This window comes from Halichoeres trimaculatus, unplaced genomic scaffold (genome assembly GCF_033239565.1).
Source record: "Halichoeres trimaculatus isolate MK-OKI-2021-1 unplaced genomic scaffold, fHalTri1.1 fHalTri1_scaffold_10, whole genome shotgun sequence".
Lineage (NCBI taxonomy): Eukaryota > Metazoa > Chordata > Actinopteri > Labriformes > Labridae > Halichoeres > Halichoeres trimaculatus.
The window spans coordinates 14,920,680-14,947,754 of NW_027437187.1; the positions used below are offsets into that span (position 1 = coordinate 14,920,680).

A 27,075-nucleotide genomic window follows, 5' to 3' on the forward strand; every position below is an offset into this window, starting at 1 on the left:
GAGTTTCCAAAACTGAACTTTTACAAAAGCTCTTCTTAATGGGGAGATCATTTAGTTCAAAACAAAGTAAAACTCGAAGAGGTCCATGTTCAGGATACTTGAATCCAACATAAATATAGTGTACTGACCATCAGAAGCACAAACTCGAGCCTTTTCTGAAGATTGAGAATCTGTAACAAGACCTCAACAATGTAACCTCTGAAGAAAGGGGAAAGTGATTACTATTAATAATTAAATGTAGAGTATGCAGGATTTTCCATAGAAAAATAAATTGTCAACTTTTACAGGAAGAATCTTGCTCACTTGTCTCTGGGCCTCTATACAAGTGTGTCAGTGTCTGTGTCTTCCTCAAACCCCCTCCTCAGCGTGTATGTTGACGTTTTGGTTGTACTGGGACGTTTCTGGTTGGAGAGTAAGCACATCAGCCAATCACAGTGTGCCAAGTGTGCGAGTGACTATACATGTTGATTAAAAAGTGGAAGAAGCTATTCCAAGTGGCTACAATAGTGGATGTAGCATGGAGCAAGAAAAACAACCAAAACGCTAAAAGGATTAAGTGTTTTACTAAACGAGGTCAAAGCTTGTTTCGACTTTCACTCACTTTTGGGCGCTTGGAGAGCAGCTCGGGATGAACACTGTTGTGTGTGTGTGTGTGTGTGTGTGTGTGTGTGTGTGTGTGTGTGTGTGTGTGTGTGTGTTTGCTGCTGCTGGCACTGACCCAAGGAGGGGGAGCCCAGTTTGAATGTTGCATTTACCAACGAGAACGAGTACAAAAATTCCTGCGGACTCAACATTTAAACTTTTAATCTGTGTTTTATAATCAGCAGTTAGCTGTGATTGTGAATGTGCCCTATCATAAACCAAACTTTATATTCAACATGAACTTTAGTCATCATGATGTTGAAGCTATTTCTCCAAACATATTAATTAAACTTAGTTTTAATTCCTACCTGCTGTCTCTGTGAGACCAATAACCACAGTTAAACTCTGCCTGTGACACTGGAGCTGTAATGAAAACAGAGTAATCAATATGTTTTCAAGCCAAAGAGCTCAGCCAAGCTAAAGCCAATATCGTTTCTGTTTCCTGTGGCCACTGGGGTTAATTAAAGGTGCTTATAGGTGATTAAATCAGTAAAGAAAGACACTCTGTGACTTTCAGACACTACAAGCAAGGAAATGTCTCTGCTGAGGATGTGAAACACTATTCCTCTTTTGTTTTTGACTACAGTGTTAGTTTCCCTCTCTCCTTCTTACACAACAGTAACTTCTGATCAATTCACAAACAGTAGCAAAAACTCACTGATTCAATCCTCACTGTTAACTGCCCTCCTGAAAGTTTGGGAGCTGAGATTTATGTTTCAATCTGAGCTCCGGCTTTGGGATAATGGGATGTTTTTAGACAATACATCAAATGAATTGTTATGGGTGGTGGGGTGAGGATGTTAGATAAATCTGTGATGTGATGTTTCCCAATCCACGCAGCTCCTCCTTTCTGTATCCTGTCTGTCTTTCAGAACAAGCCTCTTCTTTTAACAGATTATTAAAGTAATCTCTCTGAACATGCAAACACGCTACTAGCATTGTCATTACTGACATGCAGGCATATTAGTCAATGCTTTAACAGTGGTGGTGTACCTGATTCACTCAGAAAGTCAGAAGTCAGGTGGTGTTTATTTATGTTCTTGCAGGATTGGACCAAGATCTGGACAGTTTTATAGTCTTGACATAAAAGAAAGCAACGTGATTCCCACTTTTATGGGCTGTGACCGTCCATAAATCTCTAGCAATCAGAGTCCTGTCAGCCTGTCGTATACAGTGGGGCATAGAGACCATGCTGGCAGTACTGAGTCGACATGATGATTCATTTAAATGACTAACATTGTTTTTATTCATAAACAAATGTAAATCAGTGCCTAATATGTGTTCCTAGTGTGTCTGTGGGCTCTTTGATTCTTACTCTGTCTGTGGACGATAAGAGTCTGAAGACAGTTGTACATTTCATTTTAGGAATCGTACATTTTATTTGTATGACTCTAATCAAAACGTAAGAGCTCATAACATCTGTTCTCTGTCTGATTCTGTATTCTCTGTGTGTCTGCAGATACAAAGCTGTCATCGAAGCCTGCTCTCTGCAGCCAGACATCGACATCCTCCCACAGGGGGACCAGACAGAGATCGGGGAGCGGGTCAGTATTAATGGCCAATTCATGATGTCCTTTGTATTCCTCTGTTGTCTGACTGTTTTCCAGATCAGATAAAAACTCCCATTGTGGCTCAGTGTACTGCAGAGTCCTTTGTCATCATTACTGCGCTGTGAGGATTTGATGTTTGACCTTGTTCAGCCGGAGCACTGTCATGTTGGATTTCTTCATGCAGCAGTAATGAAGGAAACAAACCGTGATCCTCTTTGGGCCGAGTGCCACACGCATTTACTGATGTGATATTGTTGTTCAGTCCTCTTTGTAGTGATGCAGTTTTACTAACGGTTTTCAAACGAGCTTTTTCTGCCCTCTGGTGCAGGGGATCATCCTGTCAGGTGGACAGAAACAACGGATCAGTGTCGCCAGAGCTCTGTACCAGCAGACCAGCCTGGTGTTCCTGGTGGGGCACACACACACACACACACACACACACACACACACACACACACACACACACACACACACACACACACACACACACACACACACACAAAGCATGCTTTGAATTGTGCTTTTAATTAATCTTGTCTGGAGCCAGTCTGACAGTTTTCTGTGTTTCTGATCTGTGATGCTATTCCTGAGGCTTCCCACGTGATAAAAATAGCAAAACACTCCAGACCCAGATACAGTTTGAGCTGTCAGCTCTTGATGCCTTCAGTCTAAAATTATTAAATTACAGCAATGAAAAGAAAAAGCATCAAACTCCTACATTTTTTGTTTTATTTGTTTTGATTAGGGCCGTCATTTTAACGCGTTAATTAGATCAATTCTTTAAAAATTTGCTCCCATCTTCCTGGTGTCATGTTTCAGGTTGGGGCTGCTCTGCACCAATGAGCAACAGTTTGTGTGTTCAGAGCTTGTAAAACTGAAAATACTTCACTTTTCTTTGATCCAAGACTTGAATTAAGTGTTTTGTACATAGTTCCTCACAGTTTTTAGCCTTTAGCCCTGGTTCTCCTGACCTCATAGAAGTATAGAAGTTCATATTGCAGTAAAAAATGAGTCCACATTGAGTAAAAATGTGACAGAAGCAAAAACCTTCCTCAAAAAACAAATCAGCTTATCTTAGGTGCAGGACTGTGCAGATTTTGTAAAGATAGAACCATAAAACTTTTTTCACGTGTTCCTTATGCCTCAGGGTACCTAAAAATGTGTTGTATATATTACCACCTTATTTTTAAATGTTTTTTAATGTCTTTTAATGTAATTTTAATGTCCTGGGGTTCAAATTCTTTATTTTGGGACCTTAAGCAGATATGAGATTAAAATGCGATTAATTAGATTAATTAATTACAAATCCTGTAATTAATTAGATTAATTTTTTTAATCGCCTGACAGCACTAGTTTTAATTAATCCTATTGATGTTGAGATTTTTCCTGCTTTCATAAAAGAATAAAAAAGACAGGAGTGACATAGGGTCATAGAGCAACAGGTTAGAGTTTAACCCACTCTAAAGGGAACTGGTCTCTGTCCTTAGGCTGCATGAAGTAACCATGAGGCCAAACAAGCATCACAACCCTCCGTGTTTATTTCTCAACTTAAACTTAGGTTGTTGATGAAAAAAACAAACTAGCTTACAGGCGTGTTCTACTCATGTTTTACACCTCTTGCCTCTTTCAGTTATCACTCATGTCTAATTGTGTTTTTGTACATTTCGTTTTTAGGATGACCCGTTCTCTGCATTAGACATTCACCTGAGCGACCATCTGATGCAGGACGGCATCCTCAAGCTGCTGAGAGAGGAGAAGAGGACAGTGGTGTTGGTCACTCACAAACTGCAGTATTTACCACACGCAGACTGGGTAAGCCCAGGGCCTGTGTGTGTGTGTGTGTGTGTGTGTGTGTGTGTGTGTGTGTGTGTGTGTGTGTGTGTGTGTGTGTGTGTGTGTGTGTGTGTGTGTGTGTGTGTGTGTGTGTGTGTGTGTGTGTGTGTGTGTGTGTGTGTGTGTGTGTTTGTAAAACTTGCTTTTTCACTTATTTTCTCAATCAGCAGCTTAAACTGTGGAGTTACAGACCCTTTTACATCCTAATAGTCAAAGTAATTATTGCGATGGTCGGTTTGTGGTTCTGTTAAATTATTCATTAAACATTTTATGCTTTCAGTGGGAGCAGACAATTTATCCAGGAAATTTTTAAGTACACACTGATTGATTATCAGGCTCCCCTTATGCTGATTGTTTTCCTTCTTTCTCTGTGCGCTGTTGTGTGTGTGTGTGTGTGTGCTTTGTATTAGATTATTGCGATGAAAGATGGCACCATCCAGACTGAGGGGACTCTGAAGGACATCCAGAACTCAGAACCTGAACTCTTTGAGCAGTGGAAATCACTGATGCACCGGCAGGACAAGGAATTTGAGAAGGTGAATAATGGTTTCATGATGCTAACAGACACTTAAATCTGTCTTTAACTTTCCTGACTTTGGTGAAAACTCCTGTGCAGCTTGGTTTAAGAATCTGATTACCTCAGTGTTATTTATCCTGTTTTTTTTTGCAGGAGACAACGGCAGCAAGTATGACCGACATGGAGAGGAAAAACCTTCGCAGGGCGATGTACTCAAGAGAGGCGGTCAGGACCGAAGAGGACGAGGAAGGTGAGAGGTCGCGGGACACGACCAAGATGAACACAGTTTGATGTGTGGATGGTGTGGTTGGGTGTTTACTGATGATCACTGTTTATTAGTGTTGACACGTCTGTAACAGGAAAGTATTATTTCCTCATTCCTCTTTTGTTGAGGAGCAAATATACTTATCTTAAAATCTGTCTGTGTCAACATCTGTTGTAATGTTTGCAAAGACATGAACGACTACAGATTCCTTGTATTTAATTCTTCTACCTTGTTCCATGTCTCAAACATTACTCTGGTGTTAAACACTTCAGACCTTCTTTTCCTTTGTGGGTCTGTTTATACGTCTGAGTGTCAGCCCCCTTCTCTAAGCAGCGTCCTGCTGTAGCACACAAACTGACCTGTACCCTGTGTGTGTGTCTGGGCTGGTGAATGTGCGGCTGTATCAAAGCTGCTCCCAGGTGCTGTGGCTGTACTCTTTATCTGTGTTCTGTATTGTCTCCCGTGTGCTGGTGGCACCCCTGCGTGGACTTGTGCGATGGCTCCAGCGCCAGCTGCTGCCTTCGCGTTCGAACGATCAGGTGTGATCAGAAAGCATGGACTGAAAAAAAAAAAGCACAAAAACAAGTCTGTGGCATTGTGACGCTGCAAGAAAATCAGCTGCTGTGTCAGCTTCTCCCTCCATCTTAGAATCTCATCGCCCATTTTCTTTCTGTCACTTCTCTCCCAAACATGTGTCACTCCTGCTCCTCTTAACCTGTGTAAAGACAGCATGATTGTGTACAGGTTGGTATTATGGTAGTAGCAGCGGTAGTCTGTTTAGCCATTCCCTCCCTTTATTTCCTGCTCTCTCCTGCTTCTTCTCTGCCTCCAGCTCATCTGATCCTCACAGACTCCCACATGCAGCAGCATGCTGCAAAGCTTTCTGCATGATGTGATGAGATATATTTACATCAGGGGTGGTGAGGAGGCAGGAGGTCATTAGCATTAGCTCCTCAACCCCAGACAAGATGTCATGGCTGCTCTGTTGTTTCTGAAAAACACGCCAATCATCAGCATCTGCTCGGTGTTAAACAGTAGTAGTTAGTAGCTTATAGTTCACCTTCTCTCCTTTTGCCCTCTTTGTTGCTGTTTTTCTTGATTCTCTATCGTGTTTTGTACCAACAGCTGTTATTCAGACAGACACTGAGACAGCTGAGAAATGTGTCAGTTTAAGTAGGACAGAGAAAGGAGGGTAGAAGAGGAGGAGCAGAAAAGTCTGAGTCATAGAGGAGGAGAGAATACAGAATTATCCAGTTAAATTTAGAACGATTCATCTTTGTTAAGTTTCTCTCTGAGATAAACTGAGTTCATGACCAGGCCTGCTCACAACAAAAGGGGCTTGGACTCTCAAACATCTGTCTCTGTCTGATGCAGAGGAATCGGTGGAGAGCGATGATGATGACAACATGTCACAGGTGATGCGCCAACGTGCCACAATCCCCTGGCGCTCCTGTGGCACCTACCTCTCCTCCGCTGGGCTGCTCCTGCTCACCCTGCTCCTCCTGTCACAGCTCCTCAAACACACCCTCATGGTCGCCATTGACTACTGGCTGGCACACTGGACGTCACGTGTCATCTCAGCGAAGATCCAAGCCACGGCTCAAAACTGTACAGTTGTCCAGGTAAGACGCTGTTTGCCTGGAGTGTTAGAGGAGGAGGGTCACGCATGGCAACGTTTTAAATAAACTAAAGGTGGAGAAAAGGTGTATTTTTAAAAAGACGGCGGCTATATATTAGAATAAAACCAGGAGATGAAAGCAGCTGATGGGGACGAAAAAGTATCTCTAAGAGTTTTTACACCAGATGGTATTCTACTTCTATGTGAGATGAATCTATCACAGAAGCACAAAAGAATAGGTACCAAATATTATCCAGGTACATCTCCTCATCATGAAGTTACTTTGACCAACGTGAGGTTTAGACTTGTCAGCGAGATGAAACTAATGATCTTCTGTGATGTTTGCTGGAATTGTAAAGCCCCAAAAGTTTGACTCCACTTATTCAAAATCCTTCCTGGAGTCCTTCCTCTTTAATAACATTTTGAATAGTTAGAAATATTGTAAACTTAAAAATATGTGCACCAAAAATGAGACTTGATAAACTCCAGGGTCAACATTTGATGTTAATGTGGTAAAATGAATATCTCAAGGTTTTGGGCTTGTCGAAACAAAAAGGCAAATTTGATATCTGATATGAAAATCAATAAACAAAAATGATTTAACTAGAGACATGTTAAACTGTTAACCAAAATGGCTCTCATGCGGCTTTTATTTTTCTATTATTCAAAAAGAAACATGTCTGCAGGCAAATTGGGCTGTGTGAAATTACATAACTCTCTTCTCACTGCCTCTCCTGTGAGTCTCAGTCCAGCAGCTCAGACCTTGTAAACACGATCACAGATGCTGCCAACTCCAGATGGAGTGTTCATTAATGTACCCTGCAGCGAATGCAGCTCTGACTCTTCTGCATGAAGGAAACACACCACCAGAGTGTGTGTGGCTAACTGAAGGAGCAGTTCATGAAGATGTGTTTGCGCTCTGTAAGATAATGTTTGCAGCCCGGCGTGTGGCTGCTGGGGAAGACTCAGAGTGTGCCGCTGACTGGCAGGGACGCAGAAATTTAATTCATAAGACGAGCTGAAACAGCTGCTATCATCAAAACAAAACTCTGTAAAGTGTGAGACGATAGACATTCAAAGACCTGAAATAAACTGATGCTGATTTAGAGATGACACACTGAAGTGTGTGTGTGTAAAATCTAGTTTTAAGCTTGTGTTTCAGAGCTCTCTCCTGCTCTACATTGTAAACTTGGATAAGTTGAGTTTACTTGAAAAATGCTTGTAAGCCAGTTATCTTAAAAAGTAACAAAATAAGTTAATTTAACTCATCATCTTACGATTATTATGCAAAATCATTCAACTGAATGTCTTCAATCAAACAAACCTGATGCTTATTTGCTACAAATTAAAGTAATGTAAGTAGTTTTAAAAAATGTTGCATATCACTGTAAAACATAAGTTGACCTTACTCAAAACTAAAAGATGTTATATCAATTAATTTGCCTTAGGAATTAAATAAATGTAATAATAAAAAATGAAGCAGATCTGAAAAACTAAATAAAACAACATTTTAAAGTACAGCTGGGTCTCATATCCACAGCGTTCCCTCCTCACTCATGGTTACAAGCGCCGTCACAACAAAAATCAGCTCTAATTTCATAACTTTGGTAACTGTGAGTGAGGAGGGAAGGCAGTAGATATGAGACCCTGCTGTACGCACAGGTTGTCTGAGCCCCATGGCACTGACTGGTGGTCTGTGCTCCATGGCACAGGGTCTTGTACCAACTGACTTTTGCAGTGTGTGCCTAATGGTTAATATATTCATAAATGAAAAATTTGACTGGACTATCATGTTATTTTGGCTAATTTGGAAATAAAGTGTAAGAAGATATATTATATGGACACAGTCAGTTCACACCACATAGAGCATGGACAGCTGATCGCTGCCAAAAGGAGCACAGACAGCTGGTCCATGCTGTGATGCACAGACAAACAGTCTGTGCCATGTAGAGCACAGACAGCTTGTGCCACTGCTGCACGTCTAGAAGTACAGCAGGGTCTCATATCGACTAGGTTCCCTCCTCACTCACGGTCACAAAATGCAGTCACAAACTAATGATTTTAAGTTGTGCTTTTAAGTTTTCATAGCTTAATTCAATTGAGTAATTTGAACTTTGGGGTTTACAGTGCATGGCCTTGAGTGGCACACATACCAGTAAACATGCATACAAAGAATACACACACACACACACACACACACACACACACATTCAGAGAGAGCAGAGTCTTCACACTGTGTCACGCTCAGAAAGACAATATAAATACCTCTGAAGGTTAAAACAAGTTGTTCACACTTTAGGGTCACATCAGCAGATGGCAGGTTATCATGTTCCAGGAACAAAGAGGCATTAGTATTAATAGTCGTGTGTGTATGTGTATGTGTCTCTTGAGCTTGTTTGTGTCCGTCCTTTGAATTGTAAAGGCAGGTCATATTTCACACAGTCATGCAGAGGCTAAAGTCAGCTGAAGTTTGAGGACAGCAGGTGAAGACGTCCTCCTGTTGAACACAAACTGTCACTCTTTACCTCCGTCTCTCTTCCTCTCTCTGAACGAACAGTCTGCTTTGGTAACCATCATGTTAGCTTCAGTGTTTCCTCACTGGTTGCTCTTATCCGCACTGAGCTGCAAATACATCAGTGTTAAAGCTGAAGTCATGTTTTAATATCAGACTCAGTAACAGACACCTCATGCAGCTGCCAGGCTGCTCTCTGACAGACACCAGGTTCAAAATAATATCTGCATGCACTTCTTTGTGCTCTTCTTCATCAGGAAGAAGAGGCATTTCCAGCAGATCACACACATTGAAATTCTGGACATTTAAAATGAAAAACATTGTTCAATTTAATTACCTAAAGAGACCTTATGAAACATTCATTCAAACTCATCTGTGGTTTGTGAACATCCACACCTGAAGCATTTGTGTAGTAAGGGAGAGAAATTTATTTATGAGTGTTGACCAAAAAAAATCCTGGTCTCACATTGCATGTGTAGACAAAGTCATAACTCTATTTGAAGCTGAGAGTGTATTTAAAGATCTGTCAATCACTGAGAAAGTGTGGCTTTCTACACTGGGTTTTAAAGGACCCATATTCTGCTCCTTTTCTGCAGTTTAATATGGATCATTGATGTCTTCATGAAATGGTAGTAACATGTTTTGGTCCAAAAAGCCAATAAATCCAGCACAGCAGCATTGTTTCCAGGCTCTCATAGCCCCTCTGTTCAGAACGCTCTGATTTAGTGGGCGTGACCTTCATATGTAAATTAGCCACCACTGATACCGCCCCGCTCTTCCACGTCACTGAGAGCGGCGCCACAAGCTCTGGGTGCACAATGTTTAGAAAGCAGCGAAGCTTGTTTACCATAACATTGCAGGGTAAAACAACAGGCTAAACGCAGCTAAAGTTAGCATCCTAAAGCTAACACAGAGACAGGGGGGACACTGAGGAAAAGCTCTTACATCTGCTCCACAGCACACAGCATTTAAAATACTCACATTTCCAGGGTTCGAGGCTTTTTGGTGGATGGTTGGTAATGTGCCTGGATTCAGGACCACTCTATTCGCTAGCTCTCTGTTGTACTGTCCAAAGTTGGAAAAGCAGTCGGCCGTGAAATGACAAGCACACACATGCACAGTTTTACTGAGTGTAGCTGGCATATTTCCTTGATAAATGAACTCTAGCCACTTAGTCTTGTCTTCTTCCAAGATGGGAAACTTGTGCATGAAACTATGTGGCTGTTTACAGCCAAAAACAGAGCAGTGATGGCTCTTCAACTTTGGCATTCTCCTCCCCTCCAGCAACGGGGAGAGGAGTGGGCGGGGAGGGGGTTCAAGGGATTCTGCTCCGGTGGACCAATCAGGTCAGACTTGCTCCTGATTGGTCAAAAAAGGGAATAGCTGACATCAGCAAATCCCGGAAATTCCAAACAGCTCGTTTAGGTCAGGATTTTACATTCACAAGCACGACTAAGTACAGGTTTTGTCATTAAATATCACATTTTGTGGGCTGTGAGGAAAACCAAAGACCCACAAATTTCACTAAAATACTTAAAGTGATTTTTGCATAATATGGGACCTTTAAAAACTAAATGAGATGTGACTTTACTGCTTCATCACTTTTCCCACCAGTATTGTCTGGCGTAATAAAACGGCATCTTATTTAATAGCTCTGGATTTTCCTCTTTGTGTTGGCATACAGAGGCCCAGCACAAAGTCATTCTCCTTTAAAAATTCAGAAACTTTTGGAGGAACTAAATTTAACAATGAGCAGTTATCAGCTTTTGACAAGTAAAGGACAGAATTTTAAATTAAAGCACAAACATTAGCTGTTTATCACATAAAATTTTAAAATGTGACATTTTATTGTAGAAGGATCAGTCTTTCACCAAATTGACCTGTGACTCTGGACTGTGCAGACTGAAATGGTCGATTTGTGATTTGGTATTTCAGGTTTAAACTCTGCTTTGACTGTCTGGACAGTTACAGTTACAGTTACAGATTACAGGTTTCATTAGAAACCATTTTAAGCCCCTGCAAACGTATTGTTGTTCTTTCTATTTTGTTAATGTTTGGTTCTGTTTTGATGTCTTTTTTTGCTTGTTTTTTATTCACAGTGCAATTTCTTAAAACTTATTAAGTTTAAGCCAAATGATCTACTGGAGCTAGTCAGCTGCCCACTTGTTGTATTTGAACGTCTGATATCACAAGTTGTAGTTTATCGGTTGAGAAATGATGAAGTAAGAAATAAAAACAATAAAAAGTAAGCAGAAGAGTTTATGAAAGAAGCTACAGCAGACCACCTGAAGCTAAAGAAGAGGAGCTCAGATCAGGACAGAACAACATCTCTGAGCCTTTCAAGCCTTAGAGGCCTCTGTCACATTACAGAGTCAATTTTTAACCCGCCTCAGAGTTAATTAGGCTTATAATCACAGTAAGAGCAAGCTGAGTGACGGGAAGGCCCCTACTCTCTCTTTCTCTCAGGCACAGACACTGACTTTAAGTCTTTAATCACCCGTGTTCTTCTCTTTATCTCTACAGGACTGTGGTTTCAGTCACTCATGGTATCTGTCCGTGTTTAGCGTGCTCTGCTGCCTCGGCATCATTCTGTGTTTGGCCACTTCTGTCGCTGTGGAGTGGACCGGCCTCAAAGTGGCCAAGGAGCTCCACCACAACCTGCTCAACAAGATCATCCTGGCCCCCATGAGGTACAGCGTATGTCAGAGTGTGCAAGTGCTGCTGCAGTACTGCCCTATGTGTGTGTGTGTGTGTGTGTGTGTGTGTGTGTGTGTGTGTGTGTCTTGAAAAAAAACATTTAAATGAGGGAACTGAGTTAAAAGCACAGTTTTCACCCCATTACACCAAGCACCATCTGCTTTCCATTACCCACAACCTGGAAGACATCGCTTATATAAGCTGCTCACATGCACAAAACACCTCTTCTTGTACTGTAAATACACTCTCTCACACACACACACACAAACATACACACATACACAGCTGCATAATCAGACACATATATGAGAGAGTTTATATACAACCAGCTGTTTGGGAAGAATGATGGTCCTGACAGCATGTGTTCACTAGGTTTAGCATATAGTGAAGATTTTCAGATGAAACAAACAAGCTGTTTTTTATCTGTTTTTTTTTCTTCCCTCAGGCTGTTTGAGACGACTCCTCTGGGCAGCATCCTCAACAGGTTTTCCACAGACACAAACACCATCGACCAGCACATCCCCACCACTCTGGAGTGCCTCAGCCGCTCTACCCTGCTGTGTGTGTCCGCTCTGGGTGTCATCTCCTATGTGACCCCCGTCTTCCTCATCGCCCTACTGCCGCTGGCTATTGCCTGCTACTTCATCCAGAAATACTTCAGAGTGGCCTCCAGGTGAGTCGTGATATGTGATTCAGATACTGAAATCGCTCTGAAATAAGACAGGGGGTGTTTAAAAGGCTGAATTATGATTACACACACTCTTTAAACCCTCTCTGCCCCGAAATATAATCTGATTTAGAAAAGATAAGAGTTCTGAGTCATCACTCAAGTTTTGCTACACTCCTGGTGTTATGGAGAAGATTTTGAAATGACTTTAACAGATAAGTTAATAGTTTAGTTTAGTTTGGTTTATTCACGCACATATTATCACAATACGTTTTTGTAAAGTGTCTTGAGATAACGTTTGTTAGGATTTGGCGCTGTACATATAAAGACTGTAGGGTGTAGACTGACAATACAAGTGCATCACAAATATACCTGTACATATTTGTACGTACAGTTCATACTTTTCAGAAACCGGATGCTTGAAAGGGTAACCCCAAATAAGCTATTTAAAGCTCGTAGCAGTAGTTTTCGGAAATATAGTCCAAAAAGAAAAAGTGGAAGAAGAGTTTCAGGTACATCAAAAGATGTCAGTAACAGGACGCAAGGACTCTGGTGGGAGTAGAATTAAATTTAACAGGCCTTGAGACTTGTGTGTGTTTGCGCCTGTTGCCTTTCTTAAACCAGGAGAGACTTGTTGAGATTAAAAAGTGTCCTGTCCAAGACAGGCAGCAGCAGTTACATAATTACAACAGACACAGCAACACATTTTACACTCACAACAACAAGTTTACAGAACAACTACCTTCAGGATTTAGAACATCATACGCCAGAGGAAACACCTGCAGACAGATGCATCTGCCTCCAAAACATCCAGGATCCATTTGGCACAGTTCATGAAGTTTCAGGTCTTTTTTTTGGGGTCATTCCAGCTAGAGGGAACAGCAAACTTGAAAGCCTTATCCCAAATTCAGTCCTGACCCTGATTTTTGTTTTGTCTGCATTTGAAACCAGTTTCAAGCCATAAAAAGTTGTTGAATTGTACTAAAACAATCGTAACTTTATCAAAACTTGGTCAGAGTGGGTGCAATACATCATAGTGGTGACAGCATAAAAGTAGAAATTTACACTAAACACATTATGATTCATTTCATTGATAAAAAATTGTAAACAAAAAGGGACCCAGGGCCGAACCTTGAGGTACACCTTTGTTAAGTAAAAGTGTACCTGAGGTAGTTTCCCCAACCTGCACACATTGTGTTCTACCTTAGTGTTAGTTTACAAACATCTCATGCAATTAAAAAAAAAAAAAAAAGGAATTAAGTCACTGTTCGAAACAATATCTAGGCTACTGAGAAAACAAGGGTGAACTTTTAATATCTCTTTTATGTGACAGAAGACAAATTTAATCTTAACTACTGGTGTTTTTGTTTTTGTATTGACTCTTCAACCTTTGACCTTGTGTGAACCTTTCTCCAGCTGATACTTCATCATCTCCTGTCTGTTTTTATCAGAGACCTGCAGCAGTTAGAGGACAGCACCCAGCTCCCTTTACTCTCCCATTTCTCTGAGACAGTGGAAGGACTCACCACAATAAGAGCCCTCAGGTAGATATTGCTCAGAGGTCTAATGAAATAACTGAAGGGAGAACATCCACTGAGTTCAATTTGTATCCAAGGTCAGACTTTGTTGAACTCTTTCTGTAGTTTGATTGTTTTCTATAAATTCTTGAGTATAAAATTGTCTGTTTTGCCTCTCTTCAGTTTATGTTTTGATCTTTTTTTTCCCTCATATTCCATAAATCGTTCTGCCTCCAGGCTTCTGTGGAGTGATTGCCAACATTTCTGTGTCCTAGTTTTCTTTGGATGCAGTGTTGGACGGTGAAATCAGCCAGTCAGGGTGCAGTAAAAGCTGGCAGGTGGACTCTCAGGATACAGAGGCAGAAATAAGATTGTGCTGTTTCTTCTCTCTGCTTTGGCAGGTATGAGCCCAGGTTCAGACAGAGACTCCTGCAGTTCACTGATGCCAACAACATTGCCTCTCTGTTCCTCACAGCAGCAAACCGCTGGCTGGAAGTCCGCATGGTAAAGATCTGTTTGCTGTTCTCCTCTTTAAGATGCACGTCAGCTCTGTTTGTCAGTGTTTGTCATTTTATGTCTTTGTTTGGCTCAAAGATGCTGGCTCTGTGTCCTGTCGATGTGACTGTGTAACTGCTCCCTCTGTTGGGATCGTGGAAAACTGAATTATTAAATTCCCTTGATGAGTTTATGTTATGCTCATACAGTGTTTGTATGCAGCACATGTGTGCTGCTTACAGCTCATGCAGCATTTATGTCAAGAAGAGGATGTGAGAGCCTGAGTGATCATGTGCAGAGAAAATCTGTTTGGCTGTCATGCATGTCCTGAATGTTAAACTGATCTCCTTTTGTTTTACCGATATTATCTCATTCAGTTTCACATTGTGATGAGTGTTGAGCTGACGTTGTCTCTCTTCAGGAGTATATTGGAGCCTGTGTGGTGCTGGTAGCAGCTGTAGCCTCCATCACAAACTGTCTCTACAACCGTCTGTCCACTGGTCTGGTGGGTCTGGGACTGACCTACGCGCTCATGGTGAGGCTCACACGTACCTGCAGTTTAAAAGACTATTAAAGTGTTTTTTTTTTTAACATATTAAAATTGCAAATGTTACATTATCATTTTTTAGTAAAGGTCTGTAGTTTACTGATGTTTATTTCTGTCAACCAGCAGCATCCTGACCCAGCTCTCTCCCTCCTCCTCCATGTTTCAGGTATCAAACTACATGAACTGGATGGTGCGAAACCTGGCAGACATGGAGGTGCAGCTGGGCTCAGTCAAGAGGATCAACGGCCTGCTCAAGACTGAACCAGAGAACTACGAGGGCCTTCTTAGTGAGAATAACACTAATGACTAATATGCAGTAATACTCAATCATATTCACTCATTCAGCAGCTGCAGAAACTGATCTGTCCCTCCATCACTCTCCTCTGAGGCAAAGTTTTAAAGATCTCAGGCTTTTTTAATCTCTTTTCACAAGTCATGATTCTTTCTGGTCTGAAGGGACTCTGTACCCTTACGAAAGAAAAATATATTGCAGCATATTGGAAAATATCATGTTTTATATTAGGTAATATATTCCCATATATGAGATTTAGTATTTATACTTTCCAATATATTGCAAAATATGGAAAGCGGCAATTATTTGTATATTTGCAATAAATTGCAATATATTTCATGAATATATAATTTATTGTATATGTGCCCTCAATATATATTATTCCATGTATATCATACTATATCAATAATATATTACAATACATTTAAAAAAATATATTGGTACATATATTTTTCTTTCATAAGGGTAATTATTTACTCATTTGAATTCCTGTTATACTGAGATAACAAAATGCTACATGCTAAAATCTCCTGGTGTGTTTGTGTCTCAGCTGTGAATCAGGTCCCTGACGGCTGGCCCCGACAGGGAGAGATCCAGATCCAGAATCTGAGCGTCCGGTACGACGCCACACTGAAGCCTGTGCTCAAAAATGTGAACGCACACGTCAGCCCCGGGCAGAAGGTGAACAGATGAAGGAAACCAGCTTGTGGATTATAGAAAATGATGCATGTGTTTGAAAACATGACACATCAATGACTGCGTGCAGGTTGTTTTGATGAGTCAGGCTGGTTTGTCCTCAGGTGGGGATCTGTGGCAGGACTGGCAGCGGAAAATCCTCTTTCTCCCTGGCTTTCTTCCGCATGGTGGACATGTTTGAGGGTACAAGAGAATGTTTACTAGTATATATTCAGTTTATTTAGTATACGGACTACAGATACATGGAGGTATTTGATTTATTAGATGTCTGTAAAGCTGAGAAATTGATCTGTGTTTCTGCCCTTTATACTTTTGTCTGAGTGATGTGTGTGTGTGTTTTTCACAGGGAGGATTGTGATCGATGATATCGACATCGCCAAGCTTCCCCTGCAGACCCTCAGATCTCGGCTGTCCATCATCCTCCAAGACCCCATCCTGTTTAGTGGCACCATTAGGTATGACAAACTGGACTCGACCGTCACTTTTATCACCCGGATGACTCGTCACAGAGGTTTACACAGAGAATATTTCCAGGAACAGGACCAGTTGGCAAACACATCAAAGACACGTATCTGTAGCCTGAGTGGAGCCCAGAGTGTGCAGATAAGACCAAACCTCCCCTGCAGAGGTTTATTTATAGATTGCTGCCAGAGTGACTGAGGAAATCTGAGGAAGCTGTGTGAGGATGTCAGTTTTAGATGGTTTTAAAGTTTGATGAAGAGCAAAGTTGTGTTTGATGAATACAGGGAGCTGAATGAAGCAGAGCCATGAAGGTTTCTCAGGGAAGCAGCAGCTGAACTGGCAGAGCAGAGAGAGGGAGCTGGATGTGTCTCACATACTAAAAAGGCCGGCCAGTAGGAGGAAAGGATGTCATGTTGTTCAGGCAGATTCAGCTCGAGTCGACGTCCTGAAATGGTTTAAAGGCTTTGTCTGATTAATGGAAACATTCACTCTGCTGTGATCATCAGCTCCACTTCAAACAGTGGTGTCAAATGAAAATGGTCGATTAAGGGATTATGTGTGTGCTTGTGTGTGTGTGTGTTTAGGTTCAACCTGGACCCAGAGATGAAGGCTACAGACGAGATGCTTTGGGAAGCTCTGGACATCGCTCAGCTGAAACCTGTGGTCAAATCTCTTCCAGGAGGCCTCGGTGAGGACATCTTTATAATTTAACAAGTGTGTCTGAGTTTATCTGGATACTTCTACCACATGTCTGACACCCTCTGATGTTTTCATCTGTTAAGCCCAGCTAGTTGGATTGAGCTCAGCTTCAGCAATTTCTGCAGAAACTTGTGGAATTAAGAGCAAAATGTTTGGTATCTTTTGATCTAGTGCCATCCTCAGGTCTAGATTTTAATTTGCTTTGTGTTTTGGTTGATGTCTTTGGCTATTCACTTTTTTTAAACAGTTGTTATCAGTTAGCTTACCCATCGTGCAGTAACTCTGCCTTCCCCAGTTTGATTTCCACTGAATCTTCACCTCTCTGCTAACCTGCACATTAGCAAACAGTCTTTACAAGAGTATCTGAGTAGGTTGTTAAAACTAACTCAACTCTTACTCTGGATTGACATTCATATTGATCCAGTCTAAATGCAGGAGACACAGCAGGACTAGCAAACAAAGATCACAAATTATCTACATGACAATGATGTGACATAAATGTGCATCAACAACAGCAATGACAATTCCTTTGGATATTCAAAGTGATGGCGTGATCTGCAAGCTGCTGTCATGTTCAATGCAAAGATCAAGCTACTGTATCAGAATACAGCAGCATGAATATTTTACAGTCACATTGTAATCAGCTGACTTCAGCTGAAGAGGAGAGAGGAAACTGTCTCAGACTGCAGCTGTCTCATGACCGAATATTTGAGCAGATTGACCCTTTAACTCGCATACGATGAATGTGTGGTATTCTGATGCATAGACTCTGCTCTCTGTAGTTTCTCACTTTGACTCCAGCTGCTTTGACATTTATCACTCACTTATTTCTGTGCCTATTTGTGTCGTCTGGACAGAGGATACAACTGATGAGCTGTTAGCTGCTCTGGTCGCAGCTTAGACTGCTGCTGATTTCTTCTGCATCAATAACCTGCTGGTCCTGCAGGCATTTTTATGTGTGTGTTTGAAATGTTAAACCTGATCTACTCAGTGCTGAATGTTGACTGAGGTATTGAGCTGTGACTCAGTGGTAAACAGCTTCTTGATTTTGCCCTTTGATTTAATTAAAGTAAAAGTCTGACTGTCAGAGCAGAGTTTGATGATGCACTGAGAGCAGAGCACTTTACTGCACTGAGTCAGGATTTATTTAATGCCAGGTTGGCTGAACAAACTCCAAATGCCTGACTCTATCAAACAGGGTGCCAAATGAGTTAAATTATACTACAACATGTCTTACTAAAACATACTGTGAACTTGCTGAACTGTGAGTATTAAAGTGAAAGGAAAAAAGATTTTTTCAATCCTGAGTTTTCAGTAACACACAACCAGTTTATTTCCCAAACAGAAATCCCAAACAAGCTCAAACTCACCTCTTAGGATCTGTCTTTTATCCCCAGTGCTTATCTGTTTTTCAGTGTTTGTATGAACATGGTCACAGGATCGTAAATGTTTGCGTACACATTCCCTCCTTCAGATGCCATGGTGACAGAGGGAGGAGAGAACTTCAGTCAGGGCCAGAGACAGCTCTTCTGCCTGGCCCGAGCCTTCGTCAGGAAGACCAGCATCCTCATCATGGATGAAGCCACGGCATCCATCGACATGGCAACGGTCAGTGTGCAGCAGGGCTGTGAGGATGTACACGGTCAAAATAAGTAGACGACAGGTGAAGATGAGAGGAGGCGAAGGAAATAAGAGAGAGCCAACAGAAGGGGGAGTCACTTAGAGAGAGGCGTGGAGCAAAGTTCACTGGGTAATTTTCATCTGACGCCATGGAAACAAAAGATGAAAAGGTGGAGGAGGACAGGTTGAGACATTAAGACTAGAAAACTGTCACTACAAAGCCATATTCAGAGGAAAATAAAACAAAAAGCTTAGAGCTCCAAACATCAGCACAGATGTAGCTTTTGCTCTTCTTTGGTTCAAACATCAGTCTGTTTTGAAATGTTCCTGGTTTTGTGTTTTCCTTTTTTACATGAGAGTGGGATGAATAGTAAAATGAGAGCAGGAGCCATGCAAAAAGCAAAAAGAGAAGAAAGAGAATCAGAGTGAAAATACTGGGTGCAGCATGCGCCTGAGGGAAGCCTGTGTTAGCAAACGGCTTCGTACTCAAGACCCTCTCCTCAAAGAGCAGTCACAAAGGGCGACATCTCCGGCTCACAATAACACAGCTGCACTGCCCTCCAGGAAACACAGCCGAGCAGCTAATCAGGGCCACGAGAAGGAGAAGGAGAAGGAGAGAGGCGACGGTTTGGAAAAAGACTGTTTTTGTTTCGACATTAAAGAGTTCTGCATTTTACTTTTTCCTCTTCACTGCTTTGTTTCACTCTGATGCTGGCACCATTAAACCCCTGCCCGCACTTTTTGTGTCTGCTCACAGGAGAGCATCCTGCAGAAAGTGGTGATGACCTCTTTTGCTGACCGCACAGTCGTAACTATAGCAGTGAGTATACCTACACACACACACACACACACACACACACACACACACACACACACACACACACACACACACACATTGTGCCAGTGTGCAAGGCATTTACAGTGGTGCATGCAGCTCTTGTTTCCCCCTGAGAACGCCGACCTTCATCTCACACTGCTGATGATATTCCTGCAAACTGATGCAAATAAAAGCAGCATGGACGAGAAGCAAATCTGCAGGATTGTGCAGGGTATTAAAAAGCCGATAGGGAAAAGTGGGAAGGAAGTTTTTTACTTGTGATGGATTATCTACATTAAAGCCAACTTAATCCCTGCAGAAATGCCTTGAGTAGATGTGCGGTACATTGTTTGTGTGTTTGATGTACGATGCGAGTCTAGTTTAGAGTCTAGCCACTCTTTTTAAATTCCCCTTATTGTTTTTCTTCTCCGCTCTGCAGCATCGTGTTCACACCATCCTGAACGCCGACCTGGTGATTGTGATGAAGCGGGGGATCATCCTGGAGTACGACAAACCCCAGGACCTGCTGGACAAGGAGGACAGCGTCTTCTCCTCCTTTGTGCGAGCAGACAAGTAGCACAAGAAGAATGAGACAGGGAAAATTAAAAGAAGACATTCAAAGTGCAATTGTCCCATGGAATATATTTCTTTTATTTTTTAATCGTGTATTATATTTGTACATAAAAGTGGATTATTTGTTAATAAAACATAAATTATCATGTACATTTGTGTTGTTTGTTGACTTTGAGGGTGAAAAAAAGGTCATGTGCTGGGTGGAAATGATCCAAAGGAGGAGGAGGAGGAGGAGGATCAGCAAAGCAAGAAACACAGAGATCATGAGTAGATAAAAATGTAAGAGGCCCCGCCTGCTGCAGCCAGGACTGACCTCTGGCTTTGGAAAGTGAAGTGGATGCCAGCAGAGCCCAGAAGCCTGTGATAGGTCTTTTTATGGTGGTCCCAAAGAATGAGGGATCATCAGGCCTTAAAACGCCAGACTGGATGATATTGAAAAGACCGAGTCTGGTTCCAGTGGCCCACTTTCCCATTCATGTCATGTTAACATAAACAGCCTGAGGATGATTTACTGTACAGTGGTCTATAATTAACCATCACATACTCAGAGTATGAAGAGCCTGTGGCATTTAGGCTGCACTCAAACACAGATCTGACTGCGCAATGGGCCCTCTGCATTCTCATTGAGACTCACAGGAAGGGCAGCACAGAGGTGGAGGAGGGAGGAACTGCCTCTCCACCTCGCAGCGGCTCCATCTCACGTTACCGAGCTGTGCTCAAGTGGCAGAGTCAGCACGGAGCCAACTGCACCACTACCAACGCCTGCTGCACACACAGAGGTGATAAAACTCCGCTCAGAGGCCCATCACGCTCCTGCGTCAGCGTCTGGCTGTGTTTCCTCTGCGCGGGAGGCCGCGGAGAGTGCGCACCGGCAGGTTCAGGGTGGCACGGGGCGGAGGGGCGCAGCTATGACCGGCTTGTTAGGGTCGTGAGTGACGGCAGCAGCTGTGGAGCTGCAAGAAGACTCCCCTATGGGACTTTTAAGCGCCTGATCTGGAGGCGACGAGGGGAGCGCGCATAGCTCCCGAAGCCAGACCTCATCGTGCGCCCGGCAGCAGCCTGACGCGGAGCCACACAAGCGATAAGAAGAGGAAAAAAATCCTTCATCACACCGGCGGACAGAAACGAACAAGTCCCACTGAGGGTGCATAGTATGGGAGCGCTATGTTGTCCAGGAAAGGACTCATTCCTGAGGATTACCTGCTGACACGTTTGGCTGAGGATGTCCTACAGCCAAAGTTCAAGGCGAAAGCGGGGAAGGCTCGCTTTGTCGCCAAGAACGGTACCTGCAATGTGGCGCACACGAACATCCGGGAGCAGGGCCGCTTCTTACAGGACGTCTTCACCACTCTGGTGGATTTAAAATGGCTCCACACGCTCATCATCTTCACCATGTCATTCCTGTGCAGCTGGCTTCTCTTCGGGATGATCTGGTGGCTGGTCGCCTTTGCGCACGGCGACCTGGACCGGAGAGGTGACGACTTTGTCCCGTGCGTAACGGATATAAACTCATTCTCTTCTGCCTTCCTCTTTTCCATAGAGGTCCAGGTGACCATCGGGTTCGGGGGGCGGATGATCACGGAGGAGTGCGTCTCCGCCATCATCATCCTCATCGTGCAGAACATCGTCGGACTTGTCATCAACGCCATCATGCTGGGTTGCATCTTCATGAAAACAGCGCAGGCCAACCGGCGCGCGGAGACCCTCATCTTCAGCAAACACGCGGTGGTGTCCATCAGAAACAACAAGCTGTGCTTCATGATCCGCATTGGAGACCTGAGGAAGAGCATGATCATCAGCGCCACCGTGCGGATGCAGGTGGTCAAGAGAACCACGACAGAGGAGGGCGAAGTGGTGCCTCTGGACCAGATTGACATCCACATGGATAACCCCGTGGGTACCAACGGAGTCTTCCTGGTATCCCCCCTCATCATCTGCCACGTCATCGACAAGACCAGTCCTTTATACGAGGTCTCCGCCTCTGACCTGCTAAACGAGGACATCGAGGTAATCGTGGTGCTGGAGGGGGTGGTGGAGACCACGGGCATCACCACGCAGGCTCGGACCTCGTACGTTGGGGAGGAGATCCTGTGGGGTCAGCGGTTCGTCCCCACAGTGTCAGAGGAGGACGGCATGTACGCGGTGGATTACTCAAAGTTCGGTAACACGGTGAAGGTGCCGACCCCGTACTGCAGCGCAAAGAAGCTGGATGAGTTCGGAGGCATCGCTCTGTTTAAAGTGAACGAGGGCGCCCCTCAGCGGGCGTCTGTGAGGAGGCGGCGCGGCGGAGCGGTGACGCGCAAGAGCAAAGTGGAGAGTCATTGATGCCTTTTTTCTTTATTATGAATCTTGTAATTTAAGCTTGAGGACATTAAAAGACAGAGTCATATTTATTTTATAATAAATGTAATGTCATGCGCACAACAAGCTTCTTACTCAGGGTCTGAATGCACTGAGGAGTTTGAGACTGTGAGGAGACCTGAGGAGTCCTGTTTGTGATGTCTAATTAAGGATGGCTGCATGTGTCTGAGAGCAATAAAAGAGAAGGATTTGTGTAGATTGCGTTTTTGATCGATTTAAAGGAACATACATCACCACAAAGTTTGTGGACTCACAAGCAGAGCTCAACCGGCATTTATAAATACACACATATTGCTTTCCTGCGGGCAGAAGTCATGCTTTTTAAACAACCAAGTATATTTTTAATATTTCTACTCACCAGCTATGGTACAGTGTCACAAGCCAGTATAAACCCATTTAGACTGAGACATGGAAAGAAAGAAAAAAGAAGCTATAAACAATTCCAATTCCCAAACACAAACTGATGTCCTGTTTCAATCTGATTTTCCAAATAAAGGTCACCGACTCAATCATGACATCACTCTGACATCATCAGGTGTGTATCTCAGACAGTAAATGTCACAGAGGATCAGCACATCAGATCCAGTGGACCTGAAGTTCACCTTTTAATGAAACCTTACAGGATACAACCGTGTGTCTTTTCTCTAGAACAGGGGTCTACAACCTATGGCTCTATAGCCTCATGGACTTTTTGACTTTTTGGCAATGACTTCAAATAACTTATTAATATTATTAATTTTTATTTTTCTTACAAAATATATTAATGATGCCTTGACATTAAAGAAAATTATGAGAACCCTAACTCTAAAACACAAACCCTAACACAGGGTTGGGGTTAAAGCCTAACCCTTGTTGAACCATATATGCTTCACATCGTGCAATAAAGCCTGCCACCTTTCTACTTTACCTCCTACAACATCCACAGCCCACCAACTTTGGCCTTTACCTTCATCTGTGGCTAACCTTAAGTTTTACACTTTTAGTAAGATAACTAAATTGACAAAAAAGAAACCTGGAAAAAAATAGAGATTTTGATTCTGTGTTAAGGGATTTACCTAACTGCCGATGTGCCAAATTCATATGCATGCTTGATGGCAAGAAAGTAGCTGACAAAAAAGAAAATAATATCTAGAGCAATCTTAATAATAAAGGCTATGTTGTCAAATTCAAGTATTCTTTCTGTAGTTTTCTAATTTCATAAATTCCAAAAAACTTCTTGTATGGATAATTATACAATCTGTCTCAACTATACTCAAAATGCTATACACATCAGACTTTTGGAAAAGATAAAGTAGGTTTTGTGGCTCTGAAATGACATGAATCCAAGTGACATGAAGGAAACTGGTTTCTTTGATGGTAAAGGTTACAGACTCCAGCTCCATAATGATTCATACACACACAGTCATTCACACAAAGCACACAGAGACAGGGTGGCATTTCTCTCTTTTATTAGATTATAATCCGCAGAGCTTAAAATATTAAATTGCTTTTAACTTAGTTAATAATTAAAATACATAAAAACGAGAGCCAGAACTGAACAACCCTGCAAAAAAAAAGAATTAAAATAAATAAAAAAGGAGAATTATAAACCCAATCCTCCTCCATACAGAGGCTATGTCTGACAGAACCCGCTTGTGATTCTTTGTACAGTAAAGTCCAAGCAGACTGTGCATTTTCTATACATGTGTAATGATACCATTATTTTTGTTATTTCTCAACTAATTTTCCTCTGATAATCTTTTTAAAAGCAAATCTTCAGGGACAGGTCAGAACAAAAAGAAGATAGAAGTGTAGATTTTAGCACTGGGAGTACTGGGAGCACTGGTGACTGTCAAACAGCAGAGCAGCTCTACACCATCTCCTCCCACCCTCTCTTTCTGTCTCCCCCTCTCTCCCCTCTGTGGGCCTGCAGACATTACCTCATGTCTTTGTCCTTCAGTGCTGCTGGAGTGGGTGTAGCTGGTGGTGCTGGTGGTTTGAGGGGCCGAGGCTGAGCGGTGATTCAGCCTCACACGGGCACCAGTCTCCCTCTCTCTGAATGAACCAACTCTGATCAGATTAAACATCTAACATACAATCTTTATATTTTCTTCTGTCTCCCTGTTTCTGTGGTGATCTCTCAGTGTTTGCTGCCCCCTGCAGGCCAGCTCAGTGACCTGTCTAAAGGGGGAACGCGGGGCGGTTGTGTGACTAAACTGTAGTTTAACACCGTCTCTCTGATGAAGGACTGAGCAGTCTTATGAACGAGGGACAGAGAATGAAAAGAGAGGAACCTCTCTCTGGCAGCAGTGACGTATTCTCTCAGGTCCTGAGTAGGAAGCGCTTTAATCATCCCGCACACAAACAACCCAAACAGTGATTGGCTAGTATTGCCCCGTCAGGCAGTAACGTGGCTCCCTACTGGCCAGCCCGGTGGCCATGTGCCTGCAGGACGAGCCGTCAGGCGAGCAGAGATACCTCTTCTCCACACATCAACAACACTGTACAATAGTAGGTCGAAGCAAAGCAGAGCCCCCTTCCTGTACTGTATGTTAGGCAGAGGATGGAGGGAGGTGAGGAGCCCTCCGCCCCAACAACAAAAAATAAAACTGAATAAAACTCCAACAAAAAAGAAAAGTGAAATAAAACCAAAAATAAAACATACACATATTTTTTTTGTTCCTAGTTTAAATTGCAGAGAAGATGGGAGGGATTTGCCCCTGGGAGGAACGCTCACGCCAATTCCTGCTGGCGTGACAAACCCCTCCCTGCTACCCCAAACCCCATAACCCTCCCCCCCTTTCCTTCCGGCTGGTTGGTTGGTGTTGTAGCGAAATATAAGGGTAGTGGAAGGTCTCTAAGTCCTGCTGGCACCGAGGACGGGGGCCAGGCTGTCTTTCCTTCTCTCCTCTATCATATCTTCTATCACCCCCGGGGCTGCTGTCTCGCCACCGCCCCCCCTGCTCATCTCTCCGTCACGTGGTTTTGTGCAGAGGGGGAGGGAGCTGAGGCGGGGGTGGAGGGGGCCTGGGCAGGGGCAGGAGCAGGTAGCGGGGCGGGGGTGCAGAGGATTTCGGACAGGTCGTCCATGATACAGGTCTCCTTGGGGTCGACCAGGTTGAATTCCCTTACGAAAACGATGAAATGTGCATACAGAGTGTTCAAGTGGCCCTGCAGGTCCAGAGCCACCGTCTCTTTAAAGTGCGCCCAGTAGAGGTGAGCCAGCACGTGGAACAGGTACCGGCAAATCTTCTTTACCAAGGACTCGAAGGAATTAGGAAACTCTTTACCTGAAGACGGAAAAAAGACAGATTCTGGATCAGGTACAGAGAGAAACTGGTCCAAAGGTTGACAAGGTGTGCACTCTTTTTCTTTCTGTGATTCAAGTTTGGATCCAACTTTTCCCTCAGATTCTTCCTTTTTGTGATAAGAGATATAATTTTTGGCTACAACACAACAAATTATTATATTTTTTGAAAATGTAAAGAAAACACATTTTGATTCTAAATAATTTGCCTTAGATGTAAATTCTTTATTCATAAACTGATAGTTAATCACAGGAGTACTTGCACTTGCTGACCAGCAGGGGGCAGCAGTATGACAGCAGTGACTCTGCAGAGCACCTGCAGGTTTGGAAACAGAGACAATCTCACTCACCGTATTTTGTAGGAAAGATTTCCTCGTCTGTGACCAGTTTCTGACAAAGACTCATTACGAAGTCGACATATTGTGGAGCAGTGCACTTCGTCTTCTTCCCCCTCTCGTCATACCAGTAGTATATTCTACAGAGGAAAGAGACAGGAGATGTGTTTTACTCATGTATTCATCACAATCCTTGAGTCAGGTGAGCGTCAGGTAAATCTATTTCCTCATTCGGGGAATACCCAAACTGATGACCCTGGAGTGATTCAGTGACACTAAAAGCTGAGCGATCTCATTCAGAAATCATGTTTATTTTCTTTCATTTCAGACTTTGCTCCCTGCAGCGTGAGTTTTCCAAAACCTAACACTCTATGGTGAAACATTCCCACGGCTGAGGAGAGGGATAAAGACGACTAAACTGTTGGAGGGCAGGTCTGAATCATACTTTTCTACAAATGTCTGATAGGTTGGTGGGTAGAGAAAGATGGCCGACTGCAGGCGGCTGGTGAGATGTTCACAGAGAAACAAACCGAGCAGACTTGATAAAGGAGGGTTGGTCATTAAGCGGGTGAAACTGTGAACAGAAAGGGTGTTAAAAGTATCAGACATTACAAATCCTGAGGAATGTAAAGCCTCCACATGTTTGACCCCCGGATGGAGACCTACTGACCGCAGGACCATGACCAGACTCTGATAATACGACGACTCATACAGGATCAGACTGTGTTTACACGTTTAATACACACCTAACATGTTTGAAATGATCAAACAAAGACCCCTTTAGCTCCAAATAAAAACAGGTATCTTATTCAGATGAGTCTTTAAAAACTTGAGTTCTTGTTTTTTTGGACTTGAACATCTCCTTTGTGGTTTGTGCAGCAGGATCGGTTTAAGCCATCAGTTTTTAAACTAACGTGTGCTCTGAACATGTTGTCATGTTCTTTCTCATTCATTAATCACTCGTTATGTAACTTTCTCTTTCCTCTGAAGCCTCAGCAGTATTCCATGTTTCATTTTAAAGGTGATAGGGCGGGCTGGAGGATGCTGCCAGGTCTCTAAAATGACATAATGGCA

General features: G+C 42.9%; 3 protein-coding genes across 10 annotated transcripts in view; 2 read left to right on the forward strand and 1 right to left on the reverse strand.

The window, feature by feature from the left end:
- abcc8 (ATP-binding cassette, sub-family C (CFTR/MRP), member 8) overlaps positions 1-20,169 on the forward strand; it is a 63,801-nt gene extending 43,632 nt beyond the window's left edge. For 3 of the 5 annotated variants that reach the window (XM_074677492.1, XM_074677494.1, XM_074677493.1), the window contains exons 21-40: positions 2,102-2,186; positions 2,521-2,601; positions 3,867-4,004; positions 4,436-4,561; positions 4,696-4,791; positions 5,277-5,346; positions 6,182-6,429; positions 11,461-11,627; positions 12,080-12,307; positions 13,753-13,845; positions 14,220-14,322; positions 14,735-14,848; positions 15,027-15,147; positions 15,703-15,833; positions 15,953-16,031; positions 16,195-16,303; positions 16,895-16,998; positions 18,484-18,617; positions 19,387-19,449; positions 19,886-20,169. In XM_074677492.1, the coding sequence (XP_074533593.1) occupies positions 2,102-2,186; positions 2,521-2,601; positions 3,867-4,004; positions 4,436-4,561; positions 4,696-4,791; positions 5,277-5,346; positions 6,182-6,429; positions 11,461-11,627; positions 12,080-12,307; positions 13,753-13,845; positions 14,220-14,322; positions 14,735-14,848; positions 15,027-15,147; positions 15,703-15,833; positions 15,953-16,031; positions 16,195-16,303; positions 16,895-16,998; positions 18,484-18,617; positions 19,387-19,449; positions 19,886-20,023 (2,428 nt within the window). In that variant the 3' untranslated portion in view covers positions 20,024-20,169. Of the gene's footprint in view, positions 1-2,101; positions 2,187-2,520; positions 2,602-3,866; positions 4,005-4,435; positions 4,562-4,695; positions 4,793-5,276; positions 5,347-6,181; positions 6,430-11,460; positions 11,628-12,079; positions 12,308-13,752; positions 13,846-14,219; positions 14,323-14,734; positions 14,849-15,026; positions 15,148-15,702; positions 15,834-15,952; positions 16,032-16,194; positions 16,304-16,894; positions 16,999-18,483; positions 18,618-19,386; positions 19,450-19,885 lie in introns of all 5 variants that reach the window. The other 2 variants (XM_074677495.1, XM_074677496.1) reach the window with 1 other exon arrangement.
- Positions 20,170-20,669: 500 nt separating this feature from the next.
- kcnj11 (potassium inwardly rectifying channel subfamily J member 11) lies at positions 20,670-22,576 on the forward strand. Its single transcript, XM_074677497.1, has one exon. The coding sequence runs from the start codon at positions 21,184-21,186 to the stop codon at positions 22,342-22,344; it is 1,161 nt and encodes a 386-aa protein (XP_074533598.1). The 5' UTR covers positions 20,670-21,183; the 3' UTR covers positions 22,345-22,576.
- A 1,235-nt stretch (positions 22,577-23,811) lies between these two features.
- Positions 23,812-27,075, reverse strand: part of mob2a (MOB kinase activator 2a) — a 71,388-nt gene continuing 68,124 nt past the window's right edge. For all 4 annotated transcript variants that reach the window (XM_074678476.1, XM_074678474.1, XM_074678475.1 and 1 more), the window contains exons 4-5: positions 26,017-26,141; positions 23,812-25,649 (exon numbers count right to left, since the gene is read on the reverse strand). In XM_074678476.1, coding sequence (XP_074534577.1) covers positions 25,324-25,649; positions 26,017-26,141 — 451 coding nt within the window. In that variant the 3' untranslated portion in view covers positions 23,812-25,323. The remainder of the gene's footprint in view (positions 25,650-26,016; positions 26,142-27,075) is intronic.

Excerpts from the sequence above, each read along its gene's own strand:
- kcnj11 (XM_074677497.1), top strand. The coding sequence starts at position 21,184 with ATGTTGTCCAGGAAAGGACTCATTCCTGAGGATTACCTGCTGACACGT.